Raw genomic sequence first — 19,184 nt, 5'->3', positions numbered from 1 at the left:
TCCTTGGTCCCTTTTGCACCCTCTCTCTACAAAATAGCAGCCTCAAATACCACAGCTATCTTATAGTCAGGTCACACATTGCTACTGGAGAAAAAAATCACGTGTTGTCAAGGATACATCCAGTAGTCTGTAGACTTCAGCCTTAACTGGGTGGGCAAAACTGCTTGATTGGCTTGCTTTTTCCCTGTTCTTATGGTTGCAGTTTTACATCTCTACTTCTTAAAACCCCTAGTCCTTCCCTCCCCCTTCAGCATTAGCAGGTAGTCCCATCTGTGGTGCTTATAGAAAGTCCTTTGTTCATAACATGATCTTGTAGCTTTATGCCTTCCTCTTTTCAACCGCTTGTCTACTTCATCTCTTTCACTAGCATTCAAATAAGGCCAACTATCTTCTGTTACTGAAAAATATAATTCTTAACCTCCTCCTTGACCCTTTGTTATCTTCATTCAGGAAGAATTGTCTACACCCACTTCTTCACTGCTTATTTACTTATAGTCTGCTTTCTTTCCCTACTTTTCCACTGTTAGAGTTCTGACAATGGCCCTTGGTAAAAATAAATAAATTATTCTTTACCTTTATATTGCCTACTCCAGAGCATTTAATTTAATCAATCATTTCCTTCTTTAAATTGCTTCTATAAGCTACTGCTTTTCTTGATTTCTTCTTTCTCACTGTTAGGTTTGTTTGGTGGTGGCTGAGGGAATGTTGGTATCAGTTCTTCTTATTCTTTAACTGTGTTTGGATTCATAATAATACGGCCTTAAATGCGATTTAAATGTTGATTACTTTAAATTTAAGTATCTAATGTAGACTTTTTTAGAATTTATAACTTTTATATGTGTAGCTGTCTACTAGGTATTTGTCTTCCCAGAAGTCCAGGTAACACTATGAACTCATACAATTCCTGCTTTGTATTTCTGATTTTAACAGTTGGCACCAACCATTCATCCAGTTGCCCAAGCCAAAAGTCTGTACCTTACCAGCCTTAACAACAAGTTACAGACCGGTCATCATCTCATTCATACCTAGCCCACCTAAACTAGTACTATTCAATAGAAATATAATGCAATCCACATAAGTAATTAAAATTTTCTGGTAGCCACAGTAAAAAAAGTATAAAGAGAAAAAGAAATAGGTGAAATAAACTCTAGTATTATATTTTATGTAACCCAATTCATCTAAAAATTTACTTCAATGTGTAATTGGTATAAACATTAATAAGGTATTTTTCATTCTTTTTTTACATAGTCTTCAAAACATGGCCTGTCTTTTGCATTTACAGCACATCTCAATTTAGACTAGCTACATTGTAAGTGCTCAGTAGCCTCAATATTATTGTGAATGGTAATCTTCTGAAGTATGGGATTGAATGTGTGTATTAATGTGATTGTGTATTCTTCTGCTTCAAGTCCTTTAATATCTCTCTCTAATCTTTCTAAATGAAGTTGCTCTAGTTTGCTAGCTGCCGGAATGCAATAAACCAGAAACAGAATGACTTTTAAAAAGGGAAATTTAATAAGTTGCTAATTTACAGTTCTAAGGTCAAGAAAATGTCCCAATTAAAACAAGTCTATAGAAATGTCCAATCAAAGGTATCCATCCAGGGAAAGATACCTTAGTTCAAGAAGGCCGATGAAGTTCAGGGTCTTTCTCTCAAGTGAGAAGGCACATGGTGAACACAGTCAATGCTTCTCTCTCAGCTGCAAGGGCATATAGCGAACACAGTGTCATCTGCTACCTTTCTCTCCTGGCTTCCGGTTTCATGGAGCGCCCCAGGAGGTGTTTTCCTTCTTTATCTCCAAAGGTCTCTGGCTTCATGGTGCTCCAGGATTCTCTTCTCTCTCAATCTCTCATTCTCCAAAATGTTTCCTCTTATATAGGACTCCAGAAATTTACCAAGACCCACCCAAATGGGTGGAGACATGTCGTCACCTAATCCAGCTTAACAACTGCTCATGATTAAATCACATCTCCAGGCAGATGAGCTGATTACAGTTTCAAACATACAGTTTTGAATAGGGATTACTCTACCTTTATGAAGTGGATTTAGATTAAAGCATTGGCTTTTGTAGGGGGCATACATCCTTTCAAACCAGCACAGAAGTCTAATTTAAGTTATTTAACATGGCCAGCAAAGTCCTTCATGACCTGGTCTTTGCTTAATTGTCCTAAGCTGTAGCTTCTAGACCCCGATCATGAGTCATATTAAACTTCTCATGAGGGTCTGTGTTCTTTTTTTGCTTTTGGGCCTTGGCACTTACCAACCCTTGTTCCTGGGACACGCATTCTCCAGCAACCATCCTCATCTCTCATCCTACTAAGGCATTATAGTTCTTCAGGACAGTTTAAATTTTTCACTGAATCCTGTCTGTTCTCAAGATAGGATGAAAGCACTCTTCCTTTTCTGTTCTAGCCTTCCTGTGCTTGCCCACATCATAGCATTTATCAAAGTATCATTGTAATTACATTCTAACTTACCTGACTTTCCCATTGAAGTCTTTGCTTCATAAAGAGGGATATTGCTTTTATTAGCTTTACATCATTAATAGTTAACACGTACATAGCCAAATGACATACTGTGAGGGTGCACTAACTATATGTTAAGTGAGTGAGAAAGAGAGTTCATTCGATAATTCTAGGCATGAGATTGGAATCCCAAGTTTAGAGCAAAGAAAAAAATCTTAAATTTTAAGTTACATCATTCCTATGTGAGTTCATAGAGTTAAATATTAGAATTTTTAAAACACATTAATCAAGTATCCAGAATAAAATTCAGATTAACCAAGTAGCCAGAATAGAATTAAAAAAATAAAAGTTCCTTCTATTAGTAAATTATTCCTCATTTCAATAAAGAAGCAGAGCTAGAGGAATGCAGACTAAGATATGCCTTTAAAAAGAACATGCCTGTAATCTTGTAACGTTTAGTGTTCTTGTAATAAATCTAGGATCTAGATATTTTTACATCATTTATGTTTAAATGGCAAATTTCTTTAACATTTCCCTTGGGCAATATTATAGTAGGTAAGAATTTGAGTAAACAAGTGCCAGACAGTTATATCTATGTAAATGGAATAAAACTGGTTAGGAATAGTTAGTAGTAGACAATTTATGCATCAGTATTTTTTTTCCTTTGTAGCTCTGTAATTTTCTCTGTGTAGAATTGCCTCAGTTTTGGGAGAAGCAAATTTGTTTCTTTTTGTCAGTGTCTGAAGCAGTATACAATACACATAAATTTTTAAATCCTACGGGAACAAATTGAATTTAAGTAATTTAGGAAGGATTAAATGTTTATCTTTGAAAAGTTAAAGTTATCTTTGTATAATTTAACTTTACAAAGATTTAAAAGATTAACTTTACAAACTTTACAAAGATTCAGTATAAGCCTTGAATCTTTGTAACCTGATTTTTAAAAACGTTTTTTATTGTGAAATATAACATATATAGACACACACATACAGATCAAAACCAGTAATTTTCAAAGTACTCCAACAAGAAGCCACAGAACAGATTTCATAGTTTGGTATGCGTTACCATTCCACACTTTCAGGTTTTTCCTTCTAGCTGCTCCAAAACACTAGAGGCTAAAAGAAATATCAGTATAATGATTCAGCAGTCATACTCATTTGTTAAATCCTGTCTTCTCTGTTACAACTCCTCTTCCTTTGATCCTTTTCCCATTTGTAAGAATCTTTAGGCTGTGCTCTTTCTAACTTGTTCAGGTTGAAAAGGGGTGTCGATTGTGGTATGGAATTAGTTGATACTCCTGGAGAAGCTGGCCCCTCAGAGTTCCAGGGCATATCTGCCTTGGAACCCTCTGGAGGTAATGGGTTTCAGGAAGAAAAACTTAGTACCTAAAAGTTTTAGAGTCACAGTTAAAGCCCTAGGTGTTCTTTAGGGTTAACAGGCATGAGGTTGGTTGAGGTTTGGCAGACTTAGCTAGTAGCAAATCTAGCTGGAGCTTGCATAAGAGTACTCTAGAATTGCATCTCAACTCTATTTGAACTATCTTAGCCACTGATACCTTGTCTTGCTAATTTTCTTTTCCCCATTTCGGTCCGGAAAGTAGTATCAATCCCACAGTGCCAGGGCCAGGCTGATCTCTGAGAGTCATGTCCCATGTTATCAAGGAGGTTTTCACCCCTGAATGTCACGTCCCACATAGCGGGTAGGGTAGTGATTTTTCTTGTAGGGTTGGGCCTAGAGAGAGAGGCCACGTCTGAGCAATGAAAGAGATTTCCTGGAAGTAATTCTTAGGCATAACTATAGATTGTCTTAGCTTTTCCAGTTTAGAAATAAGTTTCATAAGGGCGAGCCTCACAATGAAGGGCTTGGCCTATTTTCTTGGGAGTCCCTAATGTTTGAGAGAGTATCAGGGGTTTCCTACATGGAAAAAGTTAATAGTTCCATGTTTTTCTGAAGCTCTTCAAGGAACATTTTTTTTTCTCCAGTTCCTCAAGGGACTCAACCAATACTTTTTAATTATTAGCCCACCATAGTCTTGAGATGTCTCTGGTCATTACATTAAGCTATACAGAATTGTTCCCTTTCTGGGATCTGTGTGTGTGGTTTGTTTAAATTATCTATCCAGACAGATTGATTTAGATTATGTGTTATAGAAAATTTAGGTTCTAGACACAATAAACCTCTCTACCTTTGGTCTCATAAAATAGGTGAAGGTCTTCAGAGTACATACACTGCCATCTTTTGCCCTATATTCTGATTTACTTTAGTCCCAATCAGGTCAGCTCTGTTTTTTATCTCTAACTAAAGCCTGATCTCTTTTTTGATTACTTTTAACTGTTACTGTATGTAGCAGTGCTGACTTTCAGAGCTGTAGAACTCCAGCTCTGAATCTTTGATGTCATAGAGGTACTCAACATTCCAGGGAAATACTGGCTTATACACATACAGTGTCTCAGAATCTAGAAATATACTTATAGCTTCAAACTAAGTATGTCTAGTAAGAGCTTACATTCTAGGCTCCAATTTTCTTTTAAGTATTTTCTGAAAGAGGCTATAGCATATATTTTCTTTTCTTTCTGAATTATTTTGCCCAACACATTGTCCCCAAGGTTCATTCAGTTCATTGTGTCATTCCCTTTTTGTAGCAACACACACTGTACCATCATATATATCACAGTTTGCCTTTCAGCTTCCTCCATCCATTGGGCATCATGAATAATGTCCAAAATAAATAAAACGTGTCTTACAGTGTCATCACTTGGTTGTATAATCAGCAGCACTCTTAATTTTAGACAGTTTTTACTGGTCCAAAGAGACAAAGGACTGATAAACACAGCCTCACCAATTATCAAATCAAAACCTCCCTTAGTCTCTTGTCCCTCCTCTACCTCCCCGTTATTGACCACTGGTATTGCTGTGGTGTTGTTGCTGTCTTCCTGTTAACTACAGGCCATAGCATGCAATATTAGTTTTCGCCCTATACCCATCTGTTATTGACTCTTTGTACAAGATCAAATCTTTGAAGGAGTTAATGTGAGAAATTATAATTGTAGAATTAATCATTGAGATACATGGCCCTATACATTCCCTGTTCACTTTCAATATGGCAATGCTATTTATAACCCCACTGCTTTGCTATCATAACTTCTGTTTCCTGACATTTAAGTTTAGCCTCATTGGGTAACCTTTCCCCCATCTCTAGCGTCTGTGTACCTCTAGGTCCCCAGTATTCTGCAATGTAAACCTCTGAGATTATCTTTACCAGAGTCAAAATCATACAGCATTTTATCTTTTTGTGTCTGACTTATTTCATGCAGTGTTATGTCCTCAAGTTTCATCCATGTTGTCACAGGCTTTGAGACTTCATTTCGTCTTTACTGTTGTATAATATTCCATTGTATGTGTATACCACATTTTGTTAATCCACTGATCTGTTGATGGGCACTTGAATGGTTTCCATCTTTTGGCAATTGTGAAAAGTGCCACTGTGAACATTGGTGTGCAAAGACTGTTCATGTCATTGCTTTCAGCTCTTCTGGGCATATACTGAGTATTGGCATTGCTGGGTCATAGGGCAACTTGTTACTTGGTTTTCTGAGGAACCACGAAATGCTCTTCCTCAGTGGCTGTACCATTATACATTCCCACCAGCCCTGCTTAAGCATCCCAATTTCCAACATTTGTAGTTTTCTGTTTGTTTAATAGCAGTCATTCTTATAGGTGTGAGGTGATATCTCATTGTAGTCTTGATTTCCATTTCCATTATAAGCTAATGAAGATGAACATCTCTTCCTGTTCTTTTTAGCCGTTTGTATTTGCTCTTCAGAAAAGTGTCAGTTCATATCCTTTGCCCATTTATAATTGGATTGTTCTTTTGTTGTTGAGCTGTGTAATTTCTTTATGTACACAGGATATCAAACCTTTATCTGATATGTGGTTTCCAAGTATTTTCTACCACTGAGTTGACTATGTCTTCATCTTTTTGACAAAGTCCTTTCTGGTACAAAAACGTTTGATTGCAGGGAGTTCCTATTTATCTATTTTTTCCTTTGCTGCTTGTGCTTTGGGTATAAAGTTTTTAAGAAGCTACCTCCTATTACTGGGTCTGGAAGATGTTTCCCTATATTTTCTTAAAGGAGTTCTGTGGTACTGGCTCTTATATTTAGCTATTTGATCCATTTTGAATCAATTTTTATATAGGTTGTAAGATAGGATTCCTCTGATTCTTTTCGCTATTGGTACCCAATTCTCCTATACCCATTTATTGAAAAGACTTTTCTGTTCAGTGGATTTGGGGCCTTATCAAAAATCAGTTGACTATAGATTTGGTGGTCTATTGCTGCACTTCGATTTGATTCCCTGGGTCATTTCTTCTTTCTGCCAGTACCATGTTGTTTAGACAATTGTGGCTTTGTAGTAAGCCTTAAAGTCTGGAAATGTTAGTTCTCCCACTTTGCTTTTCTTTTTTAGAATGTCTTAGCTGTTCTAGGTGTCTTCCCCTTCCAAATAGATTTGAAAACTAGTTTTTCAAGTCTTCAAAGTAGGTTGTTGGGATTTTGAGTGGTATCACATTGATTCTGTAGATAATTTGGGTAGAATTGACATCTTAAGACATTCATCCTTCCTGGCCATGAGCATGGAATGTCTTCCCTCTGTTGAGGTCATCTTTTGATTTCTTTTATCAATGTTTTGTAGTTTTCTCAGTACAAGTCTCTGACATCCCTGGTTAAGCGTATTCCTAGATAATTTATTCTTTTAGTTACTGTTTTGAATGGAATATTTTCCTTAATTGGCTCCTCAGTTAGGTCATTACTTGTGTACAGAAACATGACAAATCTTTGTACATTAATATGTATCCTGCCACTTTGATGATTTGTTTATTAGCTCAAGTAGCTTTGTCATAGATTCTCAGGGTTTTCCAAGTAGGGGATCATGTCATCTGTAAATAATGAAACTTTTCTTTCTTTCTTTCTTATTGTGGGTACCTTCTTTAAAATTTCTCCTACGTGATGTTCTAGCTAGGACTTCTAGTATAATTTTGAATAATAGTGGTGACAGTGGGTATCCTTGTCTTGTTACCAGTCTTAGGGGGAATGCTTTCAATCTCTCACCATTAAGTATGATGCTGGCTATGGGTTTTTCATATATGTCCTTTATGAGATTGAGGAACTTTGCTGGCTGTAGGTCTTTCATGTATGTCCTTTATGATATTGAGGAACTTTCCTTCAGTTCTTAGCCTTGGAAGTGTTTTTATCAGAAAAGGATGCTGAATTTTATCTCCTTTTTCAGCATCAATCTATATGATTGTGTGATTTTTCCCTTTTGATTTGTTAATGTGCTGTATTACATTGATTGATTTTCTTATGTTGAGCCATCCTTTCATTCCTGGTATAAACACCACTGATTGATTTTCTTATGTTGAACCATCCTTGCATTCCTCGTATGAGTTTGCTAGTATTTTGTTGAGAATTTATGCATCTGTATTCATTACAGAGATTAGACTATACTTTTCCTTTCTTTTGGTATCTTTATCCAGTTTTGTTATTAGAGTGATGTTAGCCTCAAAATGAGTTAGTTAACATCTTTCTTTCTCAATGTTTTGGAAGAATTTGAGGAGGATTTGTGTTAGTTCTTTTTGGAATGTTTGATAAAATTTCTTTGTGAAGCCATCTGGTCCTACACTTTTCTTTGTAGAAAGATTTTTGATGACTGAATCTCTTTACTTATTTGGTTTGTTGAAATCTTCTATTTCTTCTTGAGTCAGTAATTTGTGTGTTTCCAGGAATTTGTCCATTTCATCTAAGTTGTCTAGTTTGTTGGCATATATGTGTTTATAGTATTCTCTTATGATTTTTAAAATTTCTTTAGGATTCGTGGTAATGACTCCTGTGTTAGTTAGATTCAGTTGTCAACTTGGCCAGGTGAGCATACCTAGTTCTATTGCTGAGGACACAAGCCAATGGTACGTGAACCTCATCTGTTGCTAATTACATCTGCAGTCGGCTAGGAGGCTGTCTGCTGCAACGAGTGACATTTGACTTAATTGGCCGGTGCTTAAATGAGAGAACGCAACGTAGCACAGCCAAGCAGCTCGGCATTCCTCATCTCAGCACTTGCAGCTCAGCCCAGGCCTTTGGAGATGGAGAAAGAAGTCACCCCGGGGAAAGTTGTTGGAACCCAAGGGCCTGGAGAGAAGACCAGCAGAGACTATCCTTTGCCTTCCACGTAAGAAAGAGCCTCAGTGGAAAGTTAGCTGCCTTTCCTCTGAAGAACTAACAAAATAAATCCCCTTTTATTAAAAGCCAATCCGTCTCAGGTGTGTTACATTCCCGCAGCTAGCAAACTAGAACAACTCCCTTCTCATTCCTGATTTTGTTTCTTTGTATCCTTTTTTTTTTCTGGTCAGCCTAGCTATGGATCCATTGATTTTATTGATTTTCTCAAAGAACCAGCTTTTGATTTTATTGATTCTTTGTATTAATTTTTGTTCTCCAGTTCATTTATTTCTGCTTTAATCTTCCTTATTTCTCTTCTTTTATTGGCTTTGGGATTAGTTTCTAGGTGAGCAGTTAAGTCCTCAATTTTTGCTTATTCTTGTTTTTTTTAATATAGGCATTTAGGGCAATAAATTTCCCTCTCAGTACTGCTGTTGCCACATCCTATAAGTTCTGATACTTTGTATTCTCATTTTCATTAACCTCCAGATTTTTACCAGTTTCTCTAGCAATTTCTTCCTTGATCCACTGATAATTTTAGAATATGTTGTTTAATCTCCATATATTTGTGAAAGTTCTGGTTATTTGGTGATTGTTAATTTCCAGTTTCATTCTGTGATGGTCAGAGAAAGTGCTTTGGATAATTTAATTGTTACTAACTTTATAAAGACCTGTTTTGTGTCCCAGCATATGATCTGTCCTAGAGAAAGTTCCATGAGTACTAGAGAAGAATGTGTATCCTGTTGTTTTGGGGTGTATTGGTCTATGTATGTCTATTAGATCTAATCATTTATTTAGTTGTTTAAGTTCTCTATTTCTTTGTTATTCCTGTCTTTTAGTTCTGTTTGCAGTTGAGAGTGGTATATTGAAGTTTTCCACAGTTACTGCTGAAATGTCTGTAAGTCCCTTCAGTTTTGCCAGTGTTTGCCTCATGTGTTTTGAAGCTCCTTGATTGGGCACATAAACATTTATTATTGTTATTTCCTCTTCGTGAATTGTCCTTTTTATTAATATGTGGTGTCCTTTTTTGTTTCTTATGATATCTTTATGTTTTTAAATATTGTATATAATATTAGTATAATTACTCCTACTTTCTTTTGGTTACAGCTTGCATAGGAGATCTTTTTCCATCCTTTCATTTTCATTCTAATTGCATCCTTGGGTCTAAGATGTATCTCTTATAAACCACATATAGATGGATCATATATTTTAATCTATTGTTCCAATCAGTATCTTTTAATTGGTGAGTTTAGTCTGTTAATGTTTGAAATTATTACTTTAAAAGCAGTTCTTTAATCTACTGTCTTATCCTTTAGCTTTTGTCAGATCTATATATTCTTTTCCCTCACTTTTTAACTTATTTTTTTATTGTGAAAAATAACATATACAAAAAAGCAATAAATTTCAAAGCACACCACAACATTTACTTAAAGAACAGATTTCAGAGTTTGGTATGGGTTATAGTTCCATAATTTTAGTATTTCCTTCTTGCTGCTCCAAGATGAGTCTAAAATATCAATATAAAGATTTAGCAGTCATACTCTTTTGTTAAATCCTATCTTCTCTGTTATAACTCCATTTTCTCCTTTGATCTTTCTCCAAATCCAAATTTTGTTTCTTTGTATCCTCTCTTTTTTTTGTCAACCTAGCTATGGATCCATTGATTTTATTGATTTTCTCAAAGAACCAACCTTGGTTTTATTGATTCTTTCTATTAATTTTTGTTCTCCATTCATTTATTTCTGCTTTAATCTTCCTTATTTCTCTTTCTTTTATTGGCTTTGGAAGCCATCTGTGGAGCTGCATGGGGAAATCTTGGATCAAAATTACCAGTAATCTTATTTCCAAATTTTGTGGTTGTGTCTCTGTTAATTTCATTTGGCCTCTCAGTAGCATTCAATACAATTGAGTAGGTACTACTCCCTTGAGACAGTCCTGGTGTTCATCCCACCTCCCTGACTGATCTTTCTCATTCTACCTTATTGTCTCTTTCTCTGCCTAATCTCTCAATGTTAGAGTGCTCCAAGTTTCTATCTGGACCTCCTTCTCTTTATTAACAGTCTTTTTCTGAGAATCCAATCCCCTTATAGTACTATCTATATGCTTATAATTCCTAGATCTATATATCCTCAGCACCAGTCAACCCTGGAATTTCTAGATTTGTGTATTTAACTACTGCTGGGTATTTCATCTTGAATATGTGTTAGGTACCTTAAATTTAACTTACTCAGTTCTGTTTTTGATTTTGGTGATTTGGGCCTGCACCACCCAGTTTTTCCCTCTCCGATTGTTCCCTCTTTACCTAAGAGATAGCACTAGCCACTCAGTTGTTCATGCTAAATGTCTACAAGTTATCCCTTGCTTCCCTTTTCCCTCACCCATCACATCCAGTCCATCAACAATGTCCTATCAACTCTACCTTCAAAACATATGAATCCTTCCCACTGATATTTCACTGCTTCCATACCATTTTGTTTATTATACCCTTTCTTTCCTAAGCTATTGCAGTGGTTTCCTTAATAGTTTCTTATTCCCATTCCTTCTCTTAGCACTGAGAACTATCTTTGAAGTGTAAATCAGGTCAGGTCAGTCTCCTGTGTGAAAACCTCCAGTGGCTTCCCATCATGCCTAAAATAACATCCAGACTCCTTACTTTGGCAGAGTCCCAGATGATCTGGCCCTTGCCTGCTTCCCTGACCTTGTTTCCTACTGTTCATCTCCTTGTCCACTACCTTACTTTACTGTAGTACATTTACCTTTTCTTCATTCCTGGAAGTACCAAGTTGATCCCTACCCTTTTACCTGGAATGCTTTCCCCAATTCCTAATTCAGCCCTAAAATCCCATTTGTGCCATGAACTGTTCTAGGAGGTAACTATAAATGAATAAGACCTGGGCAGACTCTAAGATGTATTTTTTATACCTTCAGTCTGGTAGGGATCCTAAAGAGGCAGCTAAAATATCAGTTTCTCTGAATCTTTTTCAAATCATTCAGATGGTTTGCCGTTTTGTATGCCACAATTTATGTAATTCATTTAGTCCTTTACCTTGATGGAGCTTGTGTTCTAGTTGGAGAGGAAAGCAGAAGTGAAGTGGAGATTACAGTAAACAAGATGAGTAAAAATACATTAGATTGTGATAAGTGCTAAGAAGAAGATACAGTAGGAAAGCACTAGGCTGAGGGATGGGGTTGTAATTATAAATTGGGTGGTCAAGCTAGGCCTCTCTGAGAAATTGACATTTGGACAGTCAGTTCCAGGCAGAGAAAGCAGTTAAGTACCAAAGTCATGAGGTGAAAGTATGCCGGGTGTGTTTGAGGAGTGGTTAGGGGGCTAAGGTATAGTAGTAATAATGTGGCTGGAAGAGAAGTGAGTAAGGTTGGGAAGAAGAGTATTAAGTGATGAGGCCAGGAGTGAGAGAGGATACAGATCTTGCCGAACCTTATAGGCCAGTGGTTCTCAGTGTTCTGGCATACTGGAATGATTTGACGGGCTTTGCAAAATACTGATGGATGACTTCCAATGGGAGTCATTGGGAGGTTTTGTCATGGGAAAAATAATTTTATAATTAATTGACTTTAATTAAGTTTTCGTAATGGATGGTGGTCATGGAAGCAAAACATTATGAATGTAATTAACACCACTGAATATATTTGAATGAAGTTAAAAGTGGAAGTTTTAAGTTGTATATGTGTTATTAGAATAAAAATTAAAAAAAAATAGGATTGTACAACACAGTGACTCCTAATCCATAATGTAAATTATGGAATATAGTTAAGGGTACAATTATAATATTTCATTGGTTGTAACAAAGGCACCATACTAATGCATAGTGCTAACAATAGGGAAGGCTGTGCTGGGAGGGGAGGGTAGGGGAGGCCGTTAATGGGAACTCCTTATTTCTGCATGTTTTTCCCTGTAAACCTAAGCCTCTGATTTTCATTTATTAAATTCTAATTACTTTTGAGTGTAAAAGTACAATAAAGCCTTGGCTGCCTCAAATTATTTGAAGAAGCTTGATTCACGTCAATATAGAATAAAGGCATACACTTTTCACAGTTTGTCTGGGAGTAGTCTATTTTCTTCTCTATGCTTCATTCGTTTTTCTTTCGGTTTTCACAGCTCACATCTACCTCATTTTCCATCTGTTACTGCTTACCATCTTTAGCTTCCTTTCCTGTCTTCACACATCTGCATTTTTTCCAATTCACAACTTCAGTTTAATTAATAGAACTTGAAATACAGTACTGTATAAAGATTTTAGCTAAAACTTTTCCATTTGTCTCATCTGTGTTGTCTTAAATCCAGTGATTAACAAAGCAGAATTGAATAGGTTTCCATTTTTTTCTAGTTTGGATTTAAAACTTGGTCCCAGTATACCTTCCTGAAACTTCATATTTTTCTGCCATTTCTTGGTGCAGAACATAATCGTTGTCTTTTATAAAAAGATAGGAAGTCTTTTGTTCTTTATTTCAGCAGAAGAAATGCTGACAAATGGGTTAAAACTCACCAAGCCTTATAGCCCTCAAAAAAGCATTACTTTGACATGAAATACTGCCTTCAATTAATTTTTAACTTACCTCTAATTTGTTGTGTTACATGTAAGTAACTTTCATTTTTCCCTCTATCTTTTGCTGTGTTCCAATGGATTTGTGTCTCCTGTTTGGACTGAATGTGTCCTGTACAATTCTTGGAATTCTTCATTTACTGTTCTGTGGATCTGTTCTATTGGAATCTGGAACACTGGAATGATGGACATGTGTTCTTTACAAAGTAGCTGTGAGTATACTACATAATTTACACACAGACTTTTTCAGTCCAAGTTAATTTATATTTAACCTACAGCCGGATGAAATATGTTTCAAGGAAACTTTAAATTTAGTACAATTTTAGCTCTACACATAATAGGCTTTCAAATATTTAACTTTAAATACTATATTCTGATCAGTCTCCTAATTAATGTATTTTAAGTTAGCTTTTCAGTTTAATTGGCTAACTACTTAGCTTTTCAACATTTGGCTTAAAAATTAGTTTTGTATACAAATGAAAAAAAGGGGTAAAAGGTTGCGGATGGAATATTTGGCTACATATGTGATACTAGTGAGGAATGCAAACTTGTGCTCTTTATTAAATACAAATGTAATGGATTAGTGCTTTGATCTCACGAATTTTTTTTTAAATGAGAAATTAAATATGGGAAAACTTAAGAGAAATGTATACCTCTTAGGAATAATTTGCCATTTTATTTTCACGATGAGTAAGACCTACCTCTAAGTAAAATAAACCAGTAAGACCCTACACAAAGATGTCTGAATTATGTACAGTATTTCTCACCAATGGGTAAGTTAAAAATCATATTTATTTTATAACTGTACTGTGAGAAGTTGGTTTCTTTGAATTACTCATGAAATTAATATTGAAGTAATCAAAGAATCAAAAACCATACAAAACTGAAATATAATTTACTTTAAAACCTGGATAAATCTGATTTCCCTACAGATGGAAGCAGCAGGGTTTTCTGAAACATTCAAGAGACATAATTAATTGTACCTGCCATAACAGCTTTGAAGATAATATTTGCTGTTTGCCACTGATCATGAGAGCCTAAATAATTTATGGAAAAAAAAGAAAAAACTTTAAATTCAACATTTTGATTTCAAAGGGACAGTAAAAAAGGGCTATTAATAAAATATTTAAGGGATTTGGAATTTTTTCATGGAAAGACTCATCTATCATTTTGTTGTTTTAGTTGGTCAGAATCTTATTGTTTTCTAAGTTAAAATATTTTTTGAGCTATGTTTCTTTAATTTTTATTTTATTCTCTTGTTTTTTTATAATTATTATATTAAATCATGTTTAATTCATTTTTTCTATTGCTGCCATTAACTAATAGTTTTATAAAACTATAAAAGCAGTTTGCTTTGCTCTGAATAACAGTTTGTATAATTTTCTAAAATGTTGAATGAAGGGAATTTGAAATGTTTGCCAAGAATATTGTTGATATATGATTAACTGGCCATTTCTGCTTTTCTTAGCAACAGAAGAACCTTGAAGGCTATGTGGGATTTGCAAATCTCCCAAATCAAGTATACAGAAAATCCGTGAAAAGAGGGTTTGAATTCACACTTATGGTAGTAGGTAAGATATGATTTCTTACTAAAACTGAATTTGGATCTAAGTTTTAAACTCAATTCTGAATAACTTTAAGAAAACAATAGCACAAATAGCTTCAAGGATCATGAATAGTATTTTCTCTTATATGAATATTTTTAAATTTAATCTGATGTCACAGTTGGTTTTAATTTTTTTCTGTCTCTTTTTAAAGTTGGCACAATTTCAGAAACTAAGTGAAAGCTGAGAAGTGGTGAGAGAGAAGTAGAATTCTAGACAGGTATAAAAGGCTCATTTCTTAGTTCTATTTAGTTTGTAAAGACTGCAACCTAAGGAAATAGCGTCTGGCACTATATTACTCCAGGATAATTTTGTTCTTTGGCTTATGTGCCATAATAGAGTCATATTATATGAGCATTTAATGTAAACATATGTGCTATGAATTTTTAAATGGGGGGCAGGAATTAGAGGACCATTATAATACAACTGATTACCTTGGAAATTCCATTTATTGAGTATAGGCCCTGGAATGAGCGAAATAGGACCCTAACTCAGTCTCATTTCTCTTGTGTACTATATCCTATGGATACCTTATTCTGTCAGTAGTCCATTTTAAAAGATTGTCAAGAATTATTTTGACTGTTGGTTGGTAACTGCATCATTAGATGTAAAGAAACACTACATCTTATCTTTACATGTTTAACATTAGTAATCTTATATGACTGTTTATATTTTTACCTCATATAAGCTGATTTTAGAACCTAAATTTTGAGTATGGTATAACTTTGATGTATTTCTCCATTATTTATTTTAAGAAGATGAAAAGCAGTTTAATGAATTAACTATTCTTGTCAAAGAAAATGTTTTCGGATAGTTAAGTAAGGTATTCATACTACTGAGCTGTTAATGGTAGTATCTGTTATTTTTCCTAATTAAAGTCCAGCTTCTGGTATTTTTATTTTGGTATTGAATTAGGTTAATTGGCTTTGCTATGAAACATCCCTTCATTGAAGGGAAGAACATTTTATCTTTTGACCAGAATATTTTGCCTGTTGTTCAATTTGTAGCTCTTTGGAATTTGCATGCATTGTTATAGTTCACATAGTTAAAACATGGTACAGAGTTCACAATTTTGATATTTGATAGAGTGCATTAAGTTACCTGTATCTTGATTTAGAAGTATAGTATACCTAGATTGCAGATCACTGCTTTGAATCAGAGTGAGTCTAAATAGATACGTATGTAAACATGTCACAATTTTATAACAGTGCAGAGCATACCTGCTTTTCTTCATAGTTTGTTAACACTGTTTTATATGTATAAAGAAATACTAAATCTTGGGTGCACGGGTGGTTTAGTGGTAGAATGCTTGCCTTCCATGCAGGAGACCTGGATTTGATTCCTGGACCGTGCACCCCCCCCTAAAAAAAAAAAGGAAAAAAGAAATACTAAATTTTATGTGTGCAACATTAGTAGTTTTAAATGACAAACTGTGGGCAAGTATAATGTTTTAGTTTGTTAAATTATACTTTTATAGTATAATTTATAATTATATATAATTTATTATAAATATATATTAATTATATTTATTATATATATAATTTATTATATGATTTTTTACTTTGCTGCTGGAAATGCAGTATACCAAAAATGGGCTGGCTTTTATAAAGGGAATTTATTAAGTTATAAGTTTACAGTTCTAAGGCCATAAAAATGACCAAACTAAGACATCCAGGAAAGATACTTTGACTCAAGAAAGGACCAGTGACATTCAGCCTTTCTCTGTCAGCTGGGATGGCACTTGGTGACATTTGCTAGCCTTCTCTCCCAATTTCTCTTTTCAGGTGGCTTCCCTGGGGTGTTTTCTTTCTGCATCTCCAAATGTCTCTTTCTGTGTCGTCTTTGAAGATTTTTCCATGGAAACCACCTAATCAAAAGGTCTCATCCACAATTGAATGGATCACATCTCCATGGAAACAACTTAATCAGAAAGATTTTTATTAGGTGGTTTCTATGGAGATGTGTCTCCACCAATTCAAGGTGGTCCCTAACTGGAGTCTTCATTGACTCAAATTTCAGTAATTTATTTCTACTGTAAATAGACCTTAAGTTTACTGTCACCAGTAGCACAGCAATTAAGATCTTTCAACACTACAGGGTTTTGTGTATTTGTTTTGGGAGTGGTATTATTATTACTTAGTGGGTTGTAGTCCCTAAATCGGGTTTATTAAGTTAAAGCGTTTGGACACTTTGTGGCTTTTGACTTAAATTTTGGCAAATTGTTTTTTTTTAAGTTTGTGTTACCTGAGAGTATACTTTAAGAAAAAAAAGGAAAATATTTCTTTTTTTTTTTTTGCCTGAATTTGATGAGATTTTTGGTATATTTGAAGATGAGCTCATTCATTCCGTGAATACTTTAACTGTTTTAGATGCTTGAGGGAAGAATGTGAAGGTACATACCGATCTATAAGAGAATAGTAGAGGAAGAAAAAAGTATACAAGTAATGATACCATAAATCATAATTTGATAAAATATTACAAGAAATATATAAGCCAGATGCTGTGGATGTTTAGAGGAGGGAGACTTTATGATTAATGGCATTCCATTCCCCTGCTATATGCTAAAGAGCTTACCACTATCTTAAATCACACACTAATTTTCTTCATGAGAAAATTACGTGTTAATTTTCAGTAATTAGTATATTCATGTTTTGTACACTGAATTCTTTATGTGATTTAATTTCATTTTCTTAATCATGGAACAGTATAATTCAGACGTGCTTATAAAATAGTTTTAAAAGACTGGATAGTCTTTTGATTTTTGTGACAGGGCAGTAATACCTAGATTGACAGAAATAAGATGTAAACCTTGATAATATCCCAGTTTCGTTTCATTTATTTACTTAAAAAAAGTAATTCAGTGTGATTTCTAATATGTATATTGGTAAATTCTAGATTTATAGCTCCTGTTCTGTTTTGTGTTTTTCTGTTTTCGCTTCTGATACCTGTTCTTTCCCAGTGTGGTCTTTGAGAGTAGATACAGATACTCTGATGTTGAAAAACATAATCAGCCTTCTAACAGACTTTCAGAGACCCAGAAGATAAACTTCATAATATATAGGCTAAATATAAAGAGGAAAGGTGGGAATACTGTTTTGCAGGAATAGAGAAGTTGTTCTTTTGATATTAAATATGTTCAAGATTCATTGGGTAGAGACTGAATAAAAGTAATGCGACATTTGAGTTCTAGGAAGATGACAGAATAGGATAGGTTAAATTCAGTCCTTCTCCAAGGAACAGCTAGAGAACGCATGAGAGAGCAACTGAGATGGTGATTCCAGGGTGGAAGTGACCTGGCAGAGTCTTCTGCAACACATAGGGAGGCCCTCGTTGTGAAAGCTGAGGAACTGAAAAACAGAGAACTGGAACCGACCAGCTGGTGCAAACACCCTTAATGCAGAAGTCCAGAGCCCTCAAGAGTGCACAGATGGGGAGTTGGGGACTAGGAAATAAGCCAGGTCATGTTCCTTGAATGCGCTACCTTCACCAGCACAGCCCTATGACCTGCGACTCATCCCACACCCCACACACCTGAACCCCATCACCAGCCGCCCTCCCGGTGCTCCACACGTCCTTGCCCTGCCAACCGTTCACATGTGTAACTACCCCACAGCCTCATCCCAAGCACATGCACACCTGCCCCAGTCCAACCCTCCTCTCCTGCAAAAGTGCAGTCTTGACCCGCCCCTCCTGACCCCTACCTCCCTGTCCCTGCCCCCTGTAGGCAGTCAACAGTGCATAAAGCCTGGGGGCGCTTACTTCCATACCCAGGCTACCTGCCTGCAACCCCTACAATTGGGTCCCCTCCTCGCCCCCATAGACACTAATCAAAGATGTTCATATAACCTTACTAAATAAAATAAATGGTATGGCTAATGATGTAAGGGAAATGAAGAAGACACTAGAAGAGTATAAGAGGACTTTGAAAGGATAAATAGAAAAATAGATATCACAGAGATTAAAGATACTGTAAACCAAATAAGAAACATACTAGAGACACACAACAGCAGATTTGAAGAAGCAGAAGAAAGAATAAGTGAACTAGAGGACAGGACAACTGATTCTGAACACTCAAAATAGCAAATGGCAAAATAGATGGAAAATTTTGAATTGGGTCTTGGGGAAATGATGAACAAAACAAAGCGTGCAAATATAAGAATCATGGTGTCCCAGAATGAGAAGAGAAGAGTAAAGGGCTAGGAAAATTAGTTGAGGATATAATGGAGGAAACTTCCCAACCCTTATAAAGGACTTAAATATGCAAGTCAAAGAAGTTCAACAAATTCCAAATAGTATAAATCCAAATAGTCCTTTCCCAAGACACATACTAATCAATC

At 35.4% G+C, this 19,184-nt stretch overlaps 1 protein-coding gene across 4 annotated transcripts in view; it reads left to right on the top strand.

Moving 5' to 3' along the window:
* Nucleotides 1-19,184, top strand: part of SEPTIN7 (septin 7) — a 121,716-nt gene that overhangs the window by 30,631 nt on the left and 71,901 nt on the right. For 2 of the 4 annotated variants that reach the window (XM_077119926.1, XM_077119918.1), the window contains one exon: nt 14,712-14,814. In XM_077119926.1, the coding sequence (XP_076976041.1) occupies nt 14,712-14,814 (103 nt within the window). Of the gene's footprint in view, nt 1-13,306; nt 13,456-13,732; nt 14,017-14,711; nt 14,815-19,184 lie in introns of those variants that run through there. The other 2 variants (XM_077119910.1, XM_077119904.1) reach the window with 2 other exon arrangements.

Source organism: Tamandua tetradactyla, chromosome 1 (genome assembly GCF_023851605.1).
Source record: "Tamandua tetradactyla isolate mTamTet1 chromosome 1, mTamTet1.pri, whole genome shotgun sequence".
In the NCBI taxonomy this organism is placed as follows: Eukaryota; Metazoa; Chordata; class Mammalia; order Pilosa; family Myrmecophagidae; genus Tamandua; species Tamandua tetradactyla.
The sequence above is the reverse complement of the archived record's forward strand: the minus strand, read 5'-3'. Positions and strand labels throughout refer to the sequence as shown.